We start from the raw sequence: 16,515 nt of genomic DNA on the forward strand, positions 1-16,515 counted from the left end.
AGAGTTGTTAAAGGAGTACATATAAGGTAAAAAGAATGTCTCTCTTGGTTGGGTTTTATTAAAAATACACCTGATTTTTAAATATACCTTTTCTAAAAGTGAACTGTTACTATGCTTCTCAGTACCCCGAATCACAAATTTCATTTATCCACCAAAGCTGCTGTTGGTCACTGTTAGAACTGATTATATGGTTAGCATTACATTTTGTAAATTACTTGTGATGCCAAGGTGATGTTTAGGATTTGTGCTTAACTCTGGGGGAAATATTTCTTTAAATGGATAATGCTGATTTTTTTAAGAGGGTTAACATAAATCATAACAGTGGGAAAATAAATTTTGACCAGAACTTTCAAACTATCTCCTATTTCCTATGCACCTAATACCATCAGCATGAAGTCATCCACATAATGGGTAAATTTGATGTCCTGTAAGGTAGTGAGAATATCAAGATCTCGGTGGATTAAACTACCACAGAATTATCAGCATTTGATGAGCAAATGTTGTCTTGAAGCAAGATGATGAAGTTGAACCCCTATCCATATCAAGTAAGAGTAGAAAGCTTCTGGTACCCATGGTTAATTTGTGAACTGATTGTATCCTTTGATCATTAAAAAAAATATTTAGGGGACTTCCCGGGCAGTGCAGTGGTTAAGACTTCGCCTTCCAATGCAGCGGGTGTGGGTTTGATCCCTGGTTGGGGAGCTAAGATCCTTCATGCCTCACAGCCAAAATAACCAAAACATAAAACAAGCAATATTGTAACAAATTCAGTGAAGACTTTAAAAACGGTACACATAAAAAAATCTTTTGAAAAAATTTAGTTCCTTGATTGTAAACAATGTTTTATTAATTATTAATATTAAGTATCTTATTATTTATTAATAAAATTAATTAATTTTATTAATTATGCATGTTAATGCCTTATCTGTATTTGCATTTATATATATATATATATATTTTTTTTGCGGTACACGGGCCTCTCACTGTTGTGGCCTCTCCCATTGCGGAGCAGAGGCTCCGGACACGCAGGCTCAGCGGCCATGGCACACGGGCCCAGCCGCTCCGTGGCATGTGGGATCTTCCCGGACCGGGGCACGAACCCGTGTACCCTGCATCGGCAGGCGGACTCTCAACCACTGCGCCACCAGGGAAGCCCCATTTATACTTTGTGTGTGTGTGTGGCTGCACCGGCCCTGGCAGCGAAAGCACCAAGTCCTAACCACTGGACTGCCAGGGAATGCCCTATACTAAATTTTTTGGTCACAAATTTTATGTGGCCAAATGTACTGATATTTTCTTTTGACACTTCCATTGTTTTTGTTTGAAAATCTTCAAAAACTTACAAATAATACCACTCATCCATATTTTCTTCTAAAATATTTAGTGGTTTCATTAAAAAGACTAAACATTTTTACTAACCTGGAGTTTCTTTTGGTGTATATGTTGAGATATGTAGTTAACTTCTTATCACGAATTGATTTTTCCCAAACCAGTTATTAATAATCTATATCATTCTCATTGATTTGTATAGTTTCTCTTATGTTAATACATTCTCACCTCTTACTGTTTTCCAGTAATATGCTTATTCTTCTGTAGGCTAGTATTTAATAATTATATTTTTATATTTACTAATTATATATTTTATAATCTAACAGAAAATATTTAATTTATCTTAACTTTCTTTAAACATATTTAAAGCTATTTTATTTTAACTAGAAACAAATCACTATATGTCTATGCAAAAGCAACATATGTTTATTGCTGAAAAGTCAGAAAATATAAATAAGAAAATAAATATGAAAGAAGGAACACCTTAGTCGTGAGAGTGGATGTAACTATGCCTCATTCCCCTAACACTGGGTCCCCCACGTGCAAGGTTCTGAGGGGTGATGTTAAGCTTTTGCCCTACCTCCTTCCCCTCTTAGAACCCACTTGGGTCCCAGGTTGGTGACTGAGGTGCTTAATTTGTTTCCAGTGAAAAAAGTTTGGCCACAAAGGGGATGGCCATTACACCTTTCTTGGTACCAACTCCCTATAAAACTAAGAGGTCCTATGTTTGCCACAGACTCTGGAGCAAAAAACGGCTTAAGACTTTATGAAGTAGAGATGCCAACCCATTTTTCTTGCAGATGGAAGTGCATTGCTGGCTGACTGTAGTCATGAGAAAATAAGCTCAGTACCAATAAGAGAATAATAAGAAGAATAAGAGAAAATAAGCTCAGTGCCTTCTCCTCATAGGAAGCAAAGACCCTCGTTGGAAGGGCTAAAGTAGGCACGTTGCCAACTGACGCTCCATATCCTCACAATGCTGGGGGGTCAGGGACACAGGGGATAGTCTGGATTCTATGGGAGAGAAGTATGGAAGTAAAACAGCTGAAATTTTAACTTGCATTCCTAGTGAGTTTCAATGTTTGAGAGTTACAAAGAAAAGTTACAAACACCCCAGTTTGCCTATGGAATCTCAGGAGTCACAGATGGTGTCTACTCTGGCTAGGTAGCGAAGGTAGGAAGAGGGTGAAAATTTTTTCCAGCTATAAACTGCCATGATAAGCAGAAATTATCCTAAGGGGGCCACAGAGATGAGGGGTATGTTGGGCACGAAAATGCTCAGATCAGGTCTCCAGTGCTAGGGACAGGGTAACCAACCATGCCAGTTTTCCCAGGACTGTCTTGGTTTTATCACTGATAGTCCTGTGTCCCAAGAATGCCCTAGTCCTGGACAAACTGGGGAACCTACTTGGGACACATAGTAGACTGACAGCCCCAGCAGCTGTCCTTCTGGATCCATGTCTGCATCTGTCCTATGCCCATGCTTCTCACGACTGCTCCCAGCCACTGTACCCACAATAGGGGTAAAATACAGGCCAACTCCTGGAAGATGCAGGATTTATTTATCATATGACTTTGGCTCCAGGATTCCCCTTTGGCCTGGCCAGAAATATTGTTAGAACTGTGCTGCAGTTTTAGACTCTCTCTACCCAGTCCTCTTTGTTGCCCTCTATCTTCACTTCTTCCATTCTTCCTAGCTCCCTCCCTCCATAATTTGCTATGGCCACTTAACATATTACCACAAATTTCGTGGCTTAAAACCACACATATTTATAGTATAGTTCTGGAGGTCAGAGGTCTGAAATGATTCTCACTGAGCTAACATCAAGGCTGCATTCCTTTCTGGAGGTTCTAGAGGACAATTAGTTTTCTTGTCTTTTCCGACTTGTAGAGGCCACCTGTATTCCTTGGTTTGTGGCCCCTTCCATCTTCAAAGCCAGCAATGACCTGTCGAGTCTTTCTCACATCATTCTGACACTCCTGCCTCCTCCTTCCACATATGAAGGACCCTTGTGATTACACTGGATCCACCTGAATTTGTTAAGGCATCCATAACATGTTTTTCATCATAAAACAGGTATTACTCTGACATAATTAATTCCATTAACATATGTTAAATAAATATTAAATAAATAATTATTAAATAAATATGCAGGAAACCACCAGGGCATTATTTGAGTCTTAGATAGGCATGGGAGCTCTAAGCAACAACTTTACTTAAAAAAATTTATTTATTTATTTGGCTGTGCCAGGTCTTAGTTGGCAGCACTTGGGCTCTTTTAGTTGCAGCATGTGGCATCTAGTTCCCTGACCAGGGATCGAACCTGGGCCCCTGGCACTGGGAGCGTGAAATCTTAACCCCTGGACCACCAGGGAAGTCCCCGAGCAACAACTTTCTAGAGGGCATCTGTTTGCAAAGAAATCTGGGAATCTTAGCTTTCAAGTGCTTGGGGATCCAGGTAGCATTTGACAAGGACATACAGAAGTTCAGAGTTGGCCTAGCATATACCCCTGGAGTATCTCTGGTCTATACAGAAACACTAGAGTCAACCAAATCTTGACAACCTACCTGGAGTCCTGGTGTGTGGTTCTTATCTCCCTACAGCCTGGTAGTGTCTTTGACCCTCATTCCAGGCTGCATCAGCAAGTGTCAGAGTCTTCTTCAGATGTCACAATAGGGAGCCTTTACTGGTCTCATAGGTCACACTGGGGCGTACTGCGGAGACAAATAGAGGACAAAAGATTATTCTCTGGTTGGGCTATTATAGGAAGAAAATTGTGGGTGATCAGAGTTGAAACCAGTCACACACATCAAAACCATTTGGTGCAGCTAAGCTGGATAGACCTGAGAAATGTTTTTTTGTTTGTTTTTTGTTTTGTTTTTGTTCATTGCTCTTTCACCAGTGAAGACACTGTCCTGGAACCAGCTATCACTTCAACAGGGACCCTGCCTCTCTCGAGAGTTTTTCGGCACAATTGCTTTCTTTCTTTCTTTCTTTTTTTTTGGCTGTGCCGCGTTCCCCAACCAGGGATGGAACTCGTGCTTACTGCAGTGGAAGCGAGGAGTCCTAACCTCTGGACCTCCAGGGAATTCCCCCAGCAGCAATTTCTGCTGAAGGTCTGGACACCTGACTTCTGAGTCACTAATTCCAAGCAATTTGTTGTCAAATCATTCAACCTACAAAGCACAAAATGGCATTAAACGGCCTCTGAAGAATAAGTACCTAAATTAATATCTACGCATTTGTCTTGCTGTAAAATATGGCTGCCAAACTTTCAAATTTTGCTGGTGCATCTTGTGCAATGGTGGTATCTGTTACTTTTTAATTTGGTTAATCAAAATTCTTAAAATCATTAACATGATTTTGATCTTGAAATCATCAACAAATGTAATAGGAACCTGCTGAGTTTTGGGATAGCTGGTTTTGTATTAACTGTTGTTGTGAGCCTGCTTCTGCTTCTGTCTGTTTCACCCACAATACCAGGTTTGGTTTAATTGTATTGTAACTGTATAATTACAGTAATTGTATAATTACTGGATCAAGTACTACATTAAAAGGAGTTTCTGTATACAGTCGCCTGTTTCTACCAGTATGGAGTATGGAGTCAACCTATTTTGCTTTATTCCTAAGAAATGGAATAAAGATGGAAACACAAATTGCAGATAGAGAAAGATGGAAGCAAGGGAAAAGATTATTTAAAGTTTGGGAAATTTTAAAGATATGGGACAAGGATAAAGCATAAGAGGTTTCATAACAATGGAGATAAGATTCCATAAGGTCACTATGATGATTAGATTTAGGAGTGGGAAACAGATTTGGGTGGATAAAGCAAAGGAGCAAAGAGACTATTAAGAGGAAACACGAAAGTTAGATGTCCCTATTAGTTAGCTAATTACTGAAAAATTTGGCTAATAGAATTTTAGGGAAATTTAGCTATATTGATTTTTTAAATTTGTAGCAACGATCTTATACTTCAATAAAAAACAGAATACTTGTTTGCATTCTACTTGATTTTTTTCACCTGCATACTATTCTTCAATATTCTTCAATCTATACCAACCAGTTTGTGCCTTCCTTAAGTACTGCCAGAAACTATCAACTCTTTCTCCTGTTACAAAATTATAGCTTAAAAAAGTTCTTCACTCTTGTTGTCAAACGAATACACAGATATCAAACAATAATCGTTTACAAATTATAATGAAAGAATAATATACCATTACAAAAAAAAAGCGCCCAGATACAGATATATCAAGAAGTGTACAGGATTTACATAATGAAAAAAGCTACCAAAGGCTAATGAAGGACATAAAATAAGACAAATTGAGAGACATAACATGTACCTGGATACACTGATACAAGAGACTGATTCTCAGTTAAAATTCTCTTCACCTAATTACAATCAAAATCTCACTAAGATCTCTCTTTAGCTTGGCATAGTGATTAAAAATTCATCTCAAATAATGTAGAGGTAAACATTTCCAAGAGAATACTGAAAAGGAAGACTAAGGAGGGAAACCTTGGACCTGTAATAGATATTTCTATTTTACACACTACTGACGCTAGAAGAAGCAGACCAGAATGGAAAACCCAGAAACAGAAAAAACATCCGAGAATTAAATGTAAGATTAAGGGGTAAACTAGGTGAGGAAAGATGGATTGTTTGGGACAAGTGGATAACCATTTTTTTAAAAGTTCTCATATGTTACACCATGCTCCAAAATAAATCTTGAATTTAGAGACTTAATTAGGGGAAAATAAAAGCAAAAACTAAAATATAGGTGAAGAAAATGTGCAGACGGAACGCTGGGCCACAGGGGAGGGTCAGGAGGCACGCGGAAACGCGTCTTCATTTCATCTGGAGAAACTGCGTTGGTTTCTCCTAAGTTTGCACTTGATGACACCTGTCGCCACAATCTCTGGAACCATGAAAACAGCTTTCTGTACTTACATCTGTTAAATTCCATGGAGAAAGCCTGGGGCCCAGAGGGATGTGGAAAGGAATAAACTGAGGGATAAGGAGATTTACAGAGTATTTTTAGGGGAGCTCTCTGGGGGACGAGACTTTCTGCATCCTGAAGCTCCACGCCACTCTAGCCCCAGTCGCATGCGAAGACGACTCTCTCACGGGAGATTCTAAAATTTGCAAATGTCCAGAAACGCCCAGCCAGCTCGCACCATCGTTGGAAAACAACCCAGCGCGTCCCACAAACAATCGCAGAGATTTGTGACGGTTGGACCTCGCACATGCGCACTGGGCACTCCTGCGCTCCGTGCCTCTGTGCGCAAGCGCAGTGACGCCGTCTTACAAGGCGCGCACGCGCACTGTGTTTAGCTGTATCGCTTGGCTACGGTTATTCTGGGCTGAAAGATGAGAAACCGCGGAGCTTCCCAGCTGGGATGTTGTGGCTAGACCGCGTTGGCTTATCTGTACCGCTAGTGTTAGGCTCAGGAGACTGTGAGAAGCCGAGGGGGAGGTGAGGTGTGTCTGAAGCGTGTAGGCTCTGCGATGAAGAAGATTTTTGGCTTCGGAAGTAAGAAGGGTGAGTCGCTCTTCGGCTCCTCCACCAGCCCGCGGAGAGAGAGCGGTAATCGGGTCAACTCCCGGCCCGAGTACCACATCCGACGCAAGGATCTCGGGAAGGTCCACAAAGCTGCCAGCGTGGGCAACGTAGCCAAAGTGCAGCAGATTCTGTTGCTTGGGAAGAATGGCTTGAACGACAGGGACAAGATGAACAGGTAACCGGGGCGGGCGGGAGGAGGCGGGGCGGGCCTGGGTGGGGCCCCTGCTGTCAGTTTCCCCTCCGAGGCTCGTGGACACCTACGTGGGGTCCCGCACCCCGCAGACTTTATAGGCAGCAAAAGCCTTAGCTGGTTTCGGACCCGCTCATGATTCCCCTTATAGAGGACTTTACTGACAGTTTTAAAGTCATTTGGCTGAATGTCAGTAATCACAGAAACGAAATTAAACATGAACAGCATCTTATTTTTAATGTACACATTTTTATACCGTAATGTTATATGTTACAGAGAAGTGCATAATGAGGAAAATAATTCTCATGACAGATCAACTTCTGGACTAAAAATTCCTCAGATACAATCCCGTATCTTTTTAAAAAAATAATTTATTTATTGCTGTGTTGGGTCTTCATTGCCGTGCACGGGCTTCTCATTGTGGTGGCTTCTCTTGTTGTGGAGCACGGGCTCTAGGCGCGCGAGCTCAGTTAGTTGTGGAACGTGGGCTCAGTAGATGTGGAACGTGGGCTAGGTAGTTGTGGCTTGCCGGCTCTAGAGCGCAGTCTCAGTAGTTGTGGCCCATGGGCTTAGTGTCTCTGCAGCATGTGGGATCTTCCTGGACCAGGGCTCGAACACATGTCCCCTGCATTAGCAGACGGATTATTTTTTAAAAAAATTTATTTATTTTAATTTATTTATTTTTGGCTGTGCTGGGTCTTCACTGCTGCACGTGGGCTTTCTCTAGTTGCAGCGAGTGGGGGCTACTGTTCGTTGCAGTGCGTGGGCTTCTCATTGGGGTGACTTCTGTTGTTGTGGAGCACAGGCTGTAGGTGTGCAGACTTCAGTAGTTGTGGCATGCGGGCTCAGTAGTTGTGGTTTGTGGGCTCTAGAGCGCAGGCTCAGTATTTGTGGCACACGGGCTTAGTTGCTCCACAATACGTGGGATCTTCCCTGACCAGGGCTCAAACCTGTGTCCCCTGCATTGGCAGGCGGATTCTTAACCTCTGTGCCAGCAGGGAAGCCTGCAGTATCCGTTTTATATCAGTGTACACCTATGTATATATGTTCTCTACTGAAGGACCTTAGAAGACAGCTTTGAAGTGGGAAAATGGTTGTGTCCTTGAATAGGAAGACTCATTTTCTTAAAATGTATGGTCTTCCCATATTTAAACCAAATAGGCATAGGGTGGTTTAAAAATTTTTGAGTTACACATGCTTTATTTCTTGTGATGAAATTAAAAGTTTTATGTAGTAGACAAAGATTTGCCCTTCTAGATATCAAAATGTGCTGTAAGTTCCCACAAATTATTCATTTACTAACAACTGAAAAGACAGATAAGTGAATGGAACAGAATAGAAAATGCCCAAACACCCTAATATATGTAAGACTTTAGAACTTGAACTGATGACATTTCATATTAGAAGGAAAAAATAAATTGTTTGTAAATGGTGCAGGAGTAAACTGCTAACTATTTAGAGAAAAGTAACTAGATTTTTATCTCACAAAATAAGTTTCAGATGGAGTACAGATCAAAAATTTTAAATATACAAAGTGAGAAAACGACCAGAAGAAAACAAAATTCCTATTTATACATTTTTTTTTGTGCTGACAAAGACCTTCCTAAGAATGACTTCAAAAGCAAGAATTCTGGAGGTTGATTTAACAACATTAAAAAATTAAAACCCTCTGTAGATCAGAAAAGAAGATTAACAAAATAAAAGACAATGAGCTTTTAAAATATATCAACGTATTTGTATCAGGCAAGAAAACATATCTTCACTTTACAGAGAATTCTTTGAAATCAGTAAGGGGAAAGAAACTCTAATTTGAAATTGAGCAACGTACTTTTTTGCATATCCATAAGTGACCAAAGGATATAGGAAAAAAAGTTAGCATTTCTGGTAAGAAAAGGAATTTAAGTTAAAGAGGAATGAAAAACGATTTTCCCTTCACAAAGTTTGTGAAGATGAAGAGCAGTGGTACTTATACTGCTGTTTAAAGTCTGAGTTGCTTTTGACTTTTCAAATAGGCAATTTGGTGATAAGTACCACATTTAAAAATGTGTATTCCCTTTACACATCAATTCTCTTTATACAAATCAGAGGTAAATAATTAGAGATAAATTAGAGATAGGTAACATATAATTTGTTGTTCTCAACACTGCTTAAAATAGCAATGTATTAAGACGAACTCAAAGGATTTTATAAATAAATTGCAGTGTATCTGGTATGGAGTAATATGTGACCATTGAAGGTGGCATAGATAACAGATGTATGTTGACCTGCAGAGATGTACTTTGGTAGAATATTGAGAAAAAAATCAATTTCATTATATATAAACACAAGAAGACTATGGTCTTATCTTAGACAAAAATATGTACAAAAATATGATAATTTTTGTTATTTCTGAGCACTTGTATTATAAGTGAAGCTTTCTTTTCCTTTTAAAAATATCTGTGATTTCTACAGTGAACATGTACAAAAATTCTAGTAAATGTTTAGTATTAGTGAAATAATCCTGGGAGAGATCAGGAATATGAATCTTGTACAGATAATAATAATTTCTCACTTTCTATTTTGTTGGAAGTTTTTCAAGGATTGGTATCTTCTGACAACTTTTAACCTCTTCAGAAGTAAAGGGAATCTTTTTATCCATGCCTGTAGATTTTACTAGGTATATATTTCGCTATATACACGTTTTTGATTTTGTGTAGCTTTATTACCTATAATATGTAAATGATTAGAGATTAATCATTTTACTTTATTGCAGTCTTATGAAAATAAAAAATAGTTAATGTAAGTGGTGATTATTACTATTGAAAAAGTTTATTAGAGTTTTAGTTGTGTCCTTATGAGAATACAAAATGAAAAATACAAATGTAAATGATTATTACTATTGCAAAAGTATTGCTTTACTTCCCAAAAGTTTTCTTTAAAAATATCGAACTCTCCAAAGTAACAACTGACATTAGAAATACAAAGAATCATGAGAGATTACTACAAGCAACTATATGCCAATAAAATGGACAACCTGGAAGAAATGGACAAATTCTTAGAAAAGCACAACCTTCCAAGATTTAACCAGGAAGAAATAGAAAATATAAACAGACCAATCACAAGCACTGAAATTGAAACTGTGATTAAAAGTCTTCCAACAGGGCTTCCCTGGTGGCGCAGTGGTTGAGATTCCACCTGCCGATGCAGGGAACACGGGTTCGTGCCCCGGTCCGGGAAGATCCCACATGCCGCGGAGCGGCTAGGCCCGTGAGCCATGGCCACTGAGCCTGCGCGTCCGGAGCCTGTGCTCCACAACGGGAGAGGCCACAGCAGTGAGAGGCCTGCGTACCACTAAAAAAAAAAAAAAATCTTCCAACAAGTAAAAGCCCAGGACCAGGTGGCTTCACAGGAGAATTCCATCAAACATTTACAGCAGAGATAACACCTGTCCTTCTCAAACTCTTCCAAAGTACAGCAGAGGGGGGAACACTCCCAAACTCATTCTACAAGGCCACCATCACCCTGATACCAAAACTAGACAAAGATGTAACAAAAAAAGAAAACTGAAGACCAATATCACTGATGAACGTAGATGCAAACATTCTCAAAAAACACCTCACAAACAGAATCCAGCAGCACATTAAAAGTATCGTACACCATGATCAAGTGGGGTTTATCCCAGGAATGCAAGGATTCTTCAGTATACACCAATCAATGTGATGCACCATATTAACAAACTGAAGAATAAAAACCATATGATGATCTCAGTAGATGAATTTTTGACAAAATTCAACACCTGTTTATGATAAAAACTCTCCAGAAAGTAGGCATAGAGGGAACTTACCTCAACATAATAAAGGCCATATATGACAAACCCACAGCCAACATTGTTCTCAATGGTGAAAAACTTAAACCGTTTCGTCTAAAATCAGGAACAAGACAAGGTTGCCCACTCTCACCACTGTTATTCAACATAGTTTTGGAAGTTTTAGCCACAGCAATCAGAGAAGAAAAAGAAATAAAAGGAATCCAAATCGGAAAAGAAGAATTAAAGCTGTCACTGTTTGCAGATGACATGATACTATACATAGAGAATCCTGAAGATGCTACCAGAAAACTACTGGAGCTAATCAATGAGTTTGGTAAAGTAGCAGGATACAAAATTAATGTACAGAAATCTCTTGCATTCCTAAACACTAATGATGAAAAATCTGAAAGAGAAATTAAGGAAACACTTCCATTTACCATTGCAACAAAAAGAATAAAATACCTAGGAATAAACCTACCTAAGGAGACAAAAGACCTGTATGCAGAAAACTATAAGACACTCATGAAAGAAATTAAAGATGACACAAACAGATGGAGAGAGATACCATGTTCTTGGATTGGATGAATCAACATTGTGAAAATGACTATACTACCCAAAGCAAACTACAGTTTCAATGCAACCCCTATCAAACTACCACTGGCATTTTTCACAGAACTAGAACAAAAAATTTCACCATTTCTATGGAAACACAAAAGATCCTGAAGAGCCAAAGCAATCTTGAGAAAGAAAAATGGAGCTGGAGGAATCAGGCTCCCTGACTTCAGACTATACTACAAAGCTACAGTAATCAAGACAGTATGGTACTGGTACAAAAATAGAAATATAGACCACTGGAACAGGATAGAAGGCCCAGAGATAAACCCACGCACATATGGTCACCTTATCTTTGATAAAGGAGGCAAGAATATACAATGGAGAAAAGACAGCCTCTTCAGTAAGTGGTGTTGGGGAAACTGGACAGCTACATGTAAAAGAATGAAATTAGAGGAATGAAATTCCTCTAAAACTCTTAGAGGAAAACATAGGCAGAACACTCTATGACATCAATCACAGCAAGATCCTTTTTGACTCACCTCCTAGAGAAATGGAAATAAAAACAAAAATAAACAAATGGGACCTGATGAAACTTAAAAGTTTTTGCACAGCAAAGGAAACCATAAAATAGATGAAAAGACAATCCTCAGAATGGGAGAAAATATTTGCAAATGAAGCAACTGACAAATGACTAATCTCCAAAATATACAAGCAGCTCATGCAGCTCAATATCAAAAAGACAAATAACCCAATCCAAAAATGGGCAGAAGACCTAAATAGCCATTTCTCCAAAGAAGATATACAGATTGCCAACAAACACATGAAAAGATGCCCAACATCACTAATCATTAGAGAAATGCAAATCAAAACTGCAATGAGATATCACCTCACACTGGTCAGAATGGCCATCATCAAAAATCTACAAACAATAAATGCTGGAGAGGGTGTGGGGAAAAGGGAACCCTTCTGCACTGTTGGTGGGAATGTAAATTGATACAGCCACTATGGAGAACAATATGGAGGTTCCTTAAAAAACTAAAAATAGAGCTACCATACAATCCAGCAATCCCACTTCTGGGCATATACCCTGAGAAAACCATAATTCAAAAAGAGTCACACACCACAATGTTCATTGCAGCACTATTTACAATAGACAAGACATGGAAGCAACCTAAGTGTCCATCGACAGATGAATGGATAAAGAAGATGTGGCACATATATACAATGGAATATTACTCAGCCATAAAAAGAAACGAAATTGAGTTATTTGTAGTGAGGTGGATGGACCTAGAGTCTGTCATACAGAGTGAAGTAAGCCAGAAAGAGGAAAACAAATACCATGTTCTAACACATAGATATGGAATCTAAAAAAAAAAAAAAAAGGTTCTGATGAACCTAGGAACAGGACAGGAGTAAAGACACAGACATAGAGAATGAACTTGAGAACACAAGCAAAGGGGAAGATTAGGCTGGGACGAAGTGAGAGAGTAGCAGTGACATATATACAGTACTAAATGTAAAATAGGTAGCTAGTGGGAAGCAGCTGCATCGCCTGGGAGATCAGCTCGGTGCTTTGTGACCACCTAGAGGGGTGGGATAGGGAGGGTGGGAGGGAATGCAAGAGGGAGGGGATATGGGGATATATGTATACATATAGCTGCTTCACTTCATTATACAGCAGAAACTAATAAATCATTGTAAAGCAATTATACTCCAATAAAGATGTTAAAAAATTATTGAACTCTCCAGTTATGTTTATCCATTGTTTAATCCATTTATTCATCAAATATAACTTGAATACCTATTATGTAGCACGTGTTTTCTACTCAGGACCCTGCATCTATCTCTCAGAACCCTTTCATGCTTAAAAACTTCATGTTGCCCCCATGAGCAAGATGAGAAATTTAAAATTGAAGTATTAAGGCTTCGTCTCAATTGAAGCTTTGCTCCCTTCTTTCAAACAGAAGCATTTCTGAAGGTAGGAAATTGTAAAAGGTAACCTTTACTTGTCCTTTTGAACATTTATAATGGTATTAAATACTAATATTGATCATTGGAAATGTCTGATTTCACACAATCTATAAATGTAAATATTGAATAAAATGAGCCATCCCTATTCATTTGAATCCTGAATTTCCCTTGGCTTAAAGCTTCCTGAAAATCAGAGTTAGAATTACTTTTTTAAAAAATTCTTGTTTTGTTTGTTATTTTAGTTCTCTTTCCCCATGCTGCTTTTATTGTATTATTTTATTTTATTATTTATTTTATCATTTTTAAAATTGAAGTATAGGTGATTTACAGTATTGCTCATCATGCCTTTAAGAACTAAAAGTTATTTAAGTGCCAACCGTGTGACTAGAACTGCAGTAGACCTGTTATATAGATCATTATTTCATTTAATGTAAGGAACCATGAATTGCATGATGCCCCACTATTTTATATATTAATAAGAAATTTTTTAAAATGTTGCCAACTCGCAGATATAGAGAACAAACTAGTGGTTACCAGTGGGGAGAGGAAAGGGAGGAGGGGCCAGATAAGGGTAGGGGATTAAGAGGTACAAACTATTAGGTATAAAATAAGCTACAAGGATATATCGTACAACATGGGGAATATAGCCAATATTTTATAATAACTATAAATGGAATATATAACCTTTAAAAATTGTGAATCACTATGTTGTACCCCTATAATATATAATTTTTATTTTTATTTTTTATTATTTTTTTATTTTTGGCTGTGTTGGTTCTTCGTTGCTGTGCGCAGGCTTTCTCTAGTTGTGGCGAGCGGGGGCTACTCTTCCTTGCGGTGTGCAGGCTTCTCATTGTGGTGGCTTCTCTTGTTGTGGAGCACGGGCTCTAGGCGTGTGGGCTCAGTAGTTGTGGCTCGCGGGTTCTAGAGCGCAGGCTTAGTAGTTGTGGTGCACGGGCTTAGTTGCTTTGTGGCACGTGGGATCTTCTGGGATCGGGGCTCGAACCTGTGTCCCCTGCATTGACAAGTGGATTCTTCACCACTGAGCCACCAGGGAAGTTCCATAATTTATAATATTATACATCACCTATACTTAAATTTAAAAAAATGGCAACTTTAGGCACAGAGACGTTATGATAATTAGACCAACAGGAAAAGTGAGAACTGAACAAACAAAAAATGCTACCAATTATAGTTGTAAGACATCGTGAATTATAAATTTCATTCCAATGTCAGAGATGTTAAAATGTGAGAAAGTGAGCATATTAGAATCATTGAAGTACAGTGTTCTCTCTAGTCCTCAAGACATATCTTCAAAAGAGGTATGATATCCTTTTACTTAATTGAAATGTTGCCCTTGTAAAATAGTAGTAATAGTAATAATTATGATAATATTACCTAATAATTATTGAGCTGTTATCTGTGCGAGGAACTCTTCTAAACCCTTTGCACGGGTTCTCATTTAAGCATCACAGTGGTGTCCTGTGAGGTAACTACTGCTCTATCCCCATTTTGTTGATGAGGAAATTGAGGCACAGAAAGGCTAAGTGACAGCTAATAAGTGACACAGTTAAAGTCAAATTCAAACCCAAGTTGAGCTGAATCTCAAGGTCATGCTTTTTCTATTCAAGCAGGTTGTTCTTTCGTTAATGTGGAGAGTAAGAAGAGCTAATATATATTGTTCTTTCTCCAGAAGAAAACTAAATATTTGTTTTCAAGGGATAGGAATAGCATGCTATTAAATGTTTTCAATTACATGAACAATTGTATGTTTTGAAATAGTGCACTACTAATTTCCTAAAAACTCCTCTCGGTTTCGTAGGACTGCTCTCCATTTGGCCTGTGCCAATGGCCATCCGGCAGTGGTAACTCTCCTAGTGGAGAGAAAATGCCAGCTTAACCTCTGTGACAACGAAAACAGGACAGCGCTGATGAAGGTACATAGTAGCCAACCATGTCAACGTGAGATGGATTTGATTTAACTACTTAGAATAAAAATGGATTTATCTCATTTAAATATAACGAATTGGTGAAACTTCTGGAATGTTTACTTTGAATTCCTAGAATTTACAGTCTGTTTCTTGGCATAACACTTATAGGCCATACAATGCCAGGAAGAGGAGTGTGCAACTATTCTGCTGGAACATGGTGCCGACCCAAATGTCATGGACGTCAGTGGCAACACTGCTCTCCACTATGCTGCCCTTTATCAGAATATATCACTCGCAGCAAAGCTGCTTTCACATGACGCCAACATTGAAGCAAGCAACAAGGTATAGCTCAACTATATTTACAAAATATTTGCCATACATGGTTGTTTTTTTGTTTGTTTTAGCTGCAGATGTTTTATCTATAATAATATGTACACTGAATACCACCCATCAGGCCCTGTTACCATGGAAACAACTCCAAAGCCAAGTCACGGGCTGGAGAAAGGTGGTGCTCACAGAAAGAGCACAATTCTGTCTCCCAGCCACCCTCCTACCCCAGAAGGAAAATCTTCCCCTTAGGATATGCCTGGGAGTGGGTGGTGGGCTCAAGACCCCACACAAGACAAAGATCTGGGGGGAGTGAGGTGAGGTGGGGGCTGGCTGCTTGCAGGGGCTCAGGGAATGGGTGCTGTTGGGGATGGATGGGAGGAGGAAGGAGACCCAGTACCCAGCAGGGAGAGCTGGGTGAGTGCCGGTGGCCAGGCAGGCAGCAGGCCCTGAGCCCTCCAGGACCCCAGGTTCTAAGATCGGGGAAAGTGGGGCAGGTCGTCTTTGACACCCAGCAAGGGTGTTCACTTATGCTGGTGGCCATTTGGTCCACCATGTACACCTTGGGGTCTTCCACGCTCAGCCTCGGGTGGCTCCTCAGCAGGGTTGTAGCTGTGCATGGGGAGCAGGTGATGGCGAAGCTGCTGTTCCTGCTTTTTCTTTGGGACACACATTACCTCCTTCCACTGCAGCCCCGCCAGGAACTCCCTCTGCTGACATAGATGGGGTCAGTTTTACATATTTGGAAGCTCAAGCATTCCCTGAGTGAAAATATTTTGAAATAACTTTATTATCTAAGATTTCACTTTAAATCATTATATTTCTAAAGAAACATTAGAGAGTATAGCTTTCTTTTATGTGT

At 39.3% G+C, this 16,515-nt stretch overlaps 2 protein-coding genes across 14 annotated transcripts in view; one reads left to right on the forward strand and one right to left on the reverse strand.

The window, feature by feature from the left end:
• The window catches only part of LOC308614818 (ankyrin repeat domain-containing protein 26-like), an 86,770-nt gene extending 80,226 nt beyond the window's left edge, over window positions 1-6,544 (reverse strand). For 2 of the 5 annotated variants that reach the window (XM_081229581.1, XM_081229580.1), the window contains exons 1-2: window positions 6,394-6,544; window positions 3,899-4,045 (exon numbers count right to left, since the gene is read on the reverse strand). The gene's annotated coding sequence lies outside the window, so the exon portion shown is untranslated. The remainder of the gene's footprint in view (window positions 1-3,898; window positions 4,046-6,393) is intronic. The other 3 variants (XM_081229584.1, XM_081229582.1, XM_081229583.1) reach the window with 2 other exon arrangements.
• Window positions 6,545-6,659: 115 nt separating this feature from the next.
• The window catches only part of LOC308614817 (ankyrin repeat domain-containing protein 26-like), a 165,322-nt gene continuing 155,466 nt past the window's right edge, over window positions 6,660-16,515 (forward strand). For 3 of the 9 annotated variants that reach the window (XM_081229575.1, XM_081229576.1, XM_081229574.1), the window contains exons 1-3: window positions 6,661-7,067; window positions 15,218-15,332; window positions 15,495-15,668. In XM_081229575.1, the coding sequence (XP_081085701.1) occupies window positions 6,838-7,067; window positions 15,218-15,332; window positions 15,495-15,668 (519 nt within the window). In that variant the 5' untranslated portion in view covers window positions 6,661-6,837. Of the gene's footprint in view, window positions 7,068-15,217; window positions 15,333-15,494; window positions 15,669-16,515 lie in introns of all 9 variants that reach the window. The other 6 variants (XR_014015439.1, XM_081229577.1, XM_081229579.1 and 3 more) reach the window with 3 other exon arrangements.

Source organism: Mesoplodon bidens (assembly GCF_964165515.1).
Source record: "Mesoplodon bidens genome assembly, chromosome: 3".
Classification (NCBI taxonomy): domain Eukaryota; kingdom Metazoa; phylum Chordata; class Mammalia; order Artiodactyla; family Ziphiidae; genus Mesoplodon; species Mesoplodon bidens.